Raw genomic sequence first — 6857 nt, 5'->3', positions numbered from 1 at the left:
CAACCGTCCTCATCAGCAGCCGTCAGTACCTCGCTGCCGCACTGCTCCACAACGAAACGGAGCGTGTCGACATGGCCCTCGAGAGCGGCGGCGTATGCGGGCGTCCAACCGCCCTCATCAGCAGCCGTCAGCACCTCGCTGCCGCACTCCTCCACAAGGAAGCGGAGCACGTCAACGTGGCCGTTCGCAGCGGCGGAGTGTGCTGGCGTGCGCCCGTCCTTGATCGCAGCCGTCAGTACCTCGCTGCCGCACTGCTCGGAGAGGAAGCGGAGCACGTCGACATGGCCGTCGAGAGCGGCGATGTGTGCTGGCGTCGCACTGTCCGCCCTCGCAGCCGTCAGCAGCTCTGGCCCGCATTGCTCGGCGAGATAGCGGAGCGCGTCGACATGGCCGTTCGCAGCGGCGGCGTGAGCCGGTGTGCTGCCATTCGCCCTGGCAACCGTCAGCACCTCGCTGCCGCACTGCTCGACAATAAAGCGAAGTGCGTCGACGTGGCCCTCCTGCGCAGCGTCGTGCGCCGGCCTGAAGCCGTTCGCACTTGCTGCCACAAGCACCTCAGGGCCGCACTGCTCGGAGAGGAAGCGGAGCACGTCGACATGGCCGGCAAGAGCGGCGGCATTCGCGAGCATGTTGCCACCCGCCGTCGCAGCCGTCAGCACCTCGCTGCCGCACTCCTCCACAACGAAGCGGAGCGCGTCGACGTGGCCGTTCGCAGCGGCGAAGTGAGCTGGCGTGCGCCCGTCCTTGATCGCAGCCGTCAGTACCTCGCTGCCGCACTGCTCGAAGAGATAGCGGAGCGTGTCGACATGGCCGTCGAGAGCGGCGATGTGTGCTGGCGTCACACTGTCCGCATCCGCAGCCGTCAGCACCTCTGGCCCGCACTGCTCGAAGAGATAGCGGAGCGCGTCAGTGTTGCCTCTGCGAGCGGCGGCGTGAGCTGGCGTCAAATTGTCCGCCCTCGCAGCCGTCAGCACCTCACTGCCGCACTGCTCGGAGAGAAAGCGGAGCACGTCGGCGTGGCCAGCAAAAGCGGCGGTGTGAGCTGGCGTGCTGCCATTCGGTCTCGCAGCCGTTAGTAGCTCAAGGCCGCACTGATCGGCGAGATAGCGGAGCGCCTCAATATGGCCACCGAGAGCGGCGGTCTGCACTGGGGTCCAGCCAGCCACGTCCGCAGCGCTCAGCGCCTCGCTGCCGCACTGCTCTGCGAGGAAGCGGAGCGTGTCGACATGGCCGTTGAGTGCGGCGGCGTGAGCTGGCGTGCTGCCGCCCGCAACAGCAGCCGTCAGCAACTCGCTGCCATACCGCTCAACGAGGAAGCGGAGCGCGTCGACATGGCCACCAAGGGCGGCGTGCGCTGGCATGCCGCCGTCCGCTTTCGCGGCCGTCAGCACCTCGCTGCCGCACTGCTCGGAGAGGAAGCGGAGCGCGTCGACGTAACCGCCGAGGGCGGCGGCGTACGCGGGCGTCACACCGTCCGCCATCGCAATCGTCAGCAGCTCTGGCCCGCACTGCTCACAGAGGAAGCGGAGCACGCCGACGTGGCCGTTCGCAGCGGCGGCGTGTGCTGGCGAGCTGCCGTCCGCCGCCGCAGCCGTCAACACCTCTGGGCCGCACTGCTCAACAAGTAAGCGGAGCACGTCGAGTCGGCCGTTTGCAGCGGCGGCGTGTGCCGGTGTGCTGCCGTCTGCCGAAGCTGCCATCAGCACCTTGCTGCCGCACTGTTCAGCGAGCGAGCGCAGTGCATCGACATCGCCGTCAATAGCTGCTGTCGTCACGCGCTCCGTTTGCTCAGGATCTTCCATTCAACCGACCAGCTCGTTGAGCACGGAAAGGACTACACAGCGTCTCCCTCGGCTCGATGCAAAGCTCCTCGCGCTCACCTTTGTTCTCCGGTCCAATGTTGCGGACGCGACCTGGTTGGCGGGAGTCGTCGCGAACCCGGTGAGCTCGGAGAGGATGGCGCCGTCGCTCGGGCTGCTAATGTGCGACGCCATCGCCGACCTGCTGGAGTGGGGGCGACGGGCCCTACCGGAACTGGCGTCGACAGATGACGGCATTCTCGAGCCGTTAGTGGAGCATCGGCTGTGGAAGGCGAACTGCGGCCTCATGTGCTTATCACAGTAGCCCCGGGACGGGGGGGGGTCGGGCCTCACCCGGGGCTCACCGGGGCCCGGCCGTCCCCGCCCCCTCCCTCACCTGCCCCACCCCGGGGCCTCACTCGCGATGCGCCGTCCCGGGGGGGTGCTCGCTGCCCGACCCAGCCAGGGGCACCACGGGCGGGCCACGCGCACGCGGCCCCGTACGCCTACCGCGCGCCCCCGGCCCGCGCCACGCCGCGGCACCACCCGCACACCGCCGAGGCGAGGGAGAGCGGCCTGTGCGGCACCACCGCTCACACAGAACAATACTACAAATCAACTAAACGGGTGAGACCCCACTCTACTCTGCACAGACAGTCCGCACTGCTCCAAACGCACAAAGTCTCTAACTACTAACATCTACCGAGGCGGACGCAAAAAAGCGCGCCTCGGCGAGACGGATCGCATCACTTTGCCTGGGCCTGGAATCGCCGCACGCCAGCCTGGACAGAGGCTCGCGAGAGGCCCTCCTTGTCGCCGTCCTCATAGGTGACCTGCTGGTAACATCCCGTCTCCGGGTCGTAAGAGACGATATCTCCGACGAAGGTGCCATGGCCGCCAAAGGTCTTCATCATCCGCTTGCCCACCAGGTCGGTCCGCTGCACCTTGCGTGGTGGGGAGCTGAGAGCTGAGGGCGGGTCGGGTGCCCGGGGGGCGGGGTGGCGGGGGTGGGGGGGCACCCGGGGCGCCTCACTCTGAGGAGCTCCGCCCCGCCCCTGCCCCTCACTGCCCCGGGGGTGGGGCCTCACCCGCAGCCGGCGCGTCCCGGGGTGGGGTCTCGGGGTGAGTCCCGGGTGAGGCCCGCCCCGCCCCCGTCCCGGGGCTACTGTGATCCGCACATACACGGACGGGACCGACGCGGCCATCTTCGCTCAGATCCGGGCCTTGATGGCCGACCTGGAGAGGGCCTGCGACCGAGAAGCTGCACCAAAGATCCCGGCGCCGGCGAGCGAGGCGACCGTGACATTGAGCCTCGCCCACGAGGTCGGTCGCCGCCACTTCGCGCGACGCGTTTGCCGCCGCCTTCCGGCGAGACGTGGCGGTGTCACTTGACGTGAACGAGGATGCGGTCTTCGTCCTCACTATCTCGGCCGACTCCACCGTCGTCGACTTCAGCGTGCCTGGCGCCGGAGACGTGGCGGGCATACTACGCGGGAACGGCCTTTCAACGACGCACCTGACCCACTTTAACGGCGGCGCTACCGTCGACGCCGAGGTTGGCGACAAGACGTGCCCACTCCTGTGGCAGGCGGCAGACTCCGCGGAGACGCGCTCATGGGAACGGCGGTTGGCTGAGGCGTTCCAACCCGAGGGGATGGTGCAGGAGGAGGAGGGCCGCGACGTTCTCGCCGTTCCTGCTGTTGTCGCCGCGTCTCGTGGCGGTCGGGTGGCTCCAGATCAAGTTGGCGGCGGCGGCCGTCGACGACGAGGAGACAGCGGTGCGCTTGGGACGGGCGTACGGCGATATCCTGGGGCGGGCTCGGGCGGAGGCAGAGCAGCGCGGCCGAGCAGAGGATCACGGCAGGTGGACGGACGCAACGCTCGAGGTGATATCGGGTGGCCTGCACATGTTCTTCCATAGGGCGCAAGTCTTTGCCGGCCGTCCAGATGGGGTCGGCCCGGCCTTCTGGCGGGAGTTTGTTGATGCGGCGCGAGTGAGAGGGGGGGAGTGGGCTCCGCTGCAGCTCCTCTCGGAGACACAGACGAGTGCGGGCGCCCGACTCGCGGCGATGCCTTGGCTGATGTGGAACCGGCGGCCGGTTGCAGGGGCGACCAGCGGTGACACGCCAGCCCGGCCGATGGAGGAGCCTGGGGCGGAAGCTCTGAGCGCCCAGGCGGAGGCCGACCTCGTTAACCACCGTGCGGCGGAGGTGCGGCGCGCAGCGGCGAGCAAGTGGCGGGTGAGACAGAGGGAGACGGATATCTGGCGGTGGCAGGCGATCTGGCTGGAGATGGAGACTGCTCGAGCCAGAGTGCAGCAGATCGCGCGGATCGTTGCGAGGGGGCAGTGGCGAGGGCGGTACCCGGAGGTGCTCATCGTGGAGAACGCGACGCAGCTGATGGATCTGCTCTACAGGTCCGGGCTTCGGTTTCGCAACAGCTTCGTTTTCACAACACGGCCGCCTCGAGACGCCGCGCCGTCGTGCAATTCGTGCCCGAGCCGTCCACAAGGCCGCCGGCACATTTGCCAATGTGCCCGGAGCGCAGGGAGTCGATGGGTGCCGCAGTGCGAGCGAGCACTGCAGCTGCAGTGCTCGCTCGCACTGGCCACTGCGGCGCTGCGCCACGGCGGCGAAGCATGTCTGGACTTCAAGGACAGCGCTTCTCCGCTGCTCGAGGCTTGCGGCACGGTCCAGGCCGACCACACAGAGCACCCGAGGCAGCTGGCGTGGCCTCACTCATGACCTGTGCTACCCGTCGGCGGGGCCAGCTGCGGTTTCACAACGCGCCTCATTTTTGGCACCCTCCTGCTAGCCGCGCATGAGTAGGGAGACCGTGTGTGGTGTCTTCGCGGCCTAGAGCACCCTCTTGGCAGTCTATATTCCGGATTTTAGCCCTCCTGTCGCATCTGGTGAGCCGTACCATAGCGAGGACCAAACGCGTTGTGAAACCAAAGCACGGACCTGTACAACCAGCTGGAGGCACAGCCTCCGGGGGACCGCTGCTGGGGAGGTACTCTAGGTCTAGCACACACACGGAAGAAAGAAACCAGGGGCGCGGGTTTCTTTTGTGACTCCTAGTGTCGTGACTCGTAGATTTCTTTTGGCACCAGCAGGTTGTGAATGAGCTTGTAGCCTGCGGCGAGGGCGGTCAGTGCACGGAGCTAAGTGCCTCGCCGTCCTCGCAGGAGTCGCTTATAGTGTAAAACTCCCTCTGACACTAGCACGGGACTGGCGCGCACTGGCACTAACACAGGTACACCACGGGAGCCGCGCCTAGCGACTCCTGCGACCAGAGAGCGTACTCGTAAAAGTCTTTTATAGATAAATAATTAGAGCAGGCATCTCCAGGAGAGATGGGCGACGCACGAACACAGAGAGAGGCACAGCGCGCACCCCGCCCCGCTCGCAGGGCGTGCGTGCATCACACAGGGACTGTGTGAGTCCTCGGGTTTCTTGGGAATCTTGAGGTGTGCTAGTCGCATAGTCGGACGTTCTTTTGTGCGAGGGAGTAAGAAAGAAAGAAGACCGACGAACCCAAACGAGCAGGGTTCAGTTTTTTGCAAATTCTCTGTGTCGAGCCTATCTGCACACCGCGAGAGTTCTTTTGTGCACTTCTGCTTGCCTTGCTCGGTGTTGCAGCCGCGCAATGTCCCGCTCGCCGCCGCGGAGACTCGAGTCGCTCACGGCACCGCTCATGCCCGACGGCGCTTCCCTGTCGCTGCCGCTGCACAGCAGCAACCAGCAGCACCCGCACCAGCAGCACGCCACCATCGAGGTGCACCGACCGGCCGAGGACACGGCGTCGATCCGGTCGGGCGTGTCTCGGTCGGTGCTCTCTCGCTACTCCAAGGCGAGCCTCACCACCTTCCGGAGAGGCGAGCTGCGCGACGCCCTCTCGCGCCGGGTGCACATGGTGTCGCTCGTCGTCAACGTGCTGCTGTTTGGCTCCAAGCTGTGGGTGTACCTCTCGTCGGGCGCGATGGTCGTCCTCGCGGCGCTGGTCGACTCGACTGTCGACCTGCTCGCGCAGGCCATCCTGCTCGTCACCAACCGTCTGGCGACCGACCAGCAAGGCGCCACCAAGGTCCTCTACCCGGCCGGCCGCTCGCGCGCAGAGCCGGTCGGCGTCATCGCGTGCGCGCTGCTGATGGCGATGGCGAGCGCGCAGGTGATCCGCGACGCGCTGGTGTCGCTGTACGGCTACTGGCAGCACGGCGACGTGCGCCCGGTCGACATGACCTACTACGACCTCGGGCTGCTCGCGAGCACGATCGCGCTCAAGTTTGTGCTCTACCTCTGGTGCCGCTCAAAGTTTGCAGAGACCAACAACGTGACGGTGGAGGCGGTGGCGCAGGACCACCTGAACGACGTCCTCTCCAACCTGGGCGCCCTCGCCGCCGCGGTGCTCACGCAGCTCTCCCCCTCCCTCTGGCTCGCCGACCCCGTCGGCGCCGTCGCCATCTCTGTGTACATTATCCACTCGTGGCTCTGCACCGGCATGGAGCAACTCGAGTTCCTCGTCGGCCGCTCCGCCGACCCGGAGTTCCTCGACCAGGTGCGCGAGATGGCCGAGACGCACGACCCCGCCGCCAGCCTCGACCTCGTGCGCGCGTACCACTTTGGGCCGCGCTTCCTCGTCGAGATTGAGATCGTGATGCTGCCCGAGACGCCGCTGCGCGTGTCGCACGACGTGGGAATCATGCTCCAGCACAAGATCGAGCGGCTGGAGCAGGTGGACCGCTGCTTTGTGCACGTCGACTACCAGGTGCGCGAGATCGACGACCACGACCCGAACACCCCCCTCAGCTACAAGACCGTCGAGGCCGCCACCCTCCCGCCGCGCCCCTTCCTCGAGACCGCCTCGCCGCTGACGGCGCCGCCGGAGCACCCTTCCGGCACCAGCCTCCGCGCGCCGCCGCCCGTCAGCTGACCGCGGGGTGTGCGCCGGGGCCGCCTCGCTCCGGGTGGCGAGCCAGCGGTCGGGAGCACGGCCGCGTGCCGCAGACGGCACGCAAACGGGCGACTGCCGACGTCCCTCCTCCGGAGTGCGAGGCGG

At 67.1% G+C, this 6857-nt stretch overlaps 2 protein-coding genes across 2 annotated transcripts; both read left to right on the top strand.

The window, feature by feature from the left end:
• Nucleotides 1-3026: 3026 nt before the first annotated feature.
• Nucleotides 3027-4543, top strand: EMIHUDRAFT_225594 (hypothetical protein; the record flags this gene model as incomplete). Its single annotated transcript, XM_005789786.1, has 3 exons — nucleotides 3027-3122; nucleotides 3202-3456; nucleotides 3536-4543. The coding sequence occupies 3 exons, from the start codon at nucleotides 3027-3029 to the stop codon at nucleotides 4541-4543; spliced, it is 1359 nt and encodes a 452-aa protein (XP_005789843.1).
• A 1159-nt stretch (nucleotides 4544-5702) lies between these two features.
• Nucleotides 5703-6563, top strand: EMIHUDRAFT_42242 (hypothetical protein; the record flags this gene model as incomplete). The annotated part of the gene is made up of 1 exon (XM_005789785.1): nucleotides 5703-6563. A coding segment is annotated over one exon (861 nt), but the record flags the coding sequence as incomplete, so codon positions are not given.
• Between the last annotated feature and the right edge of the window lie 294 nt (nucleotides 6564-6857).

This window comes from Emiliania huxleyi, assembly GCF_000372725.1.
Source record: "Emiliania huxleyi CCMP1516 chromosome Unknown EMIHUscaffold_125, whole genome shotgun sequence".
Classification (NCBI taxonomy): Eukaryota; Haptophyta; order Isochrysidales; family Noelaerhabdaceae; genus Emiliania; species Emiliania huxleyi.
The sequence above is the reverse complement of the archived record's forward strand: the minus strand, read 5'-3'. Positions and strand labels throughout refer to the sequence as shown.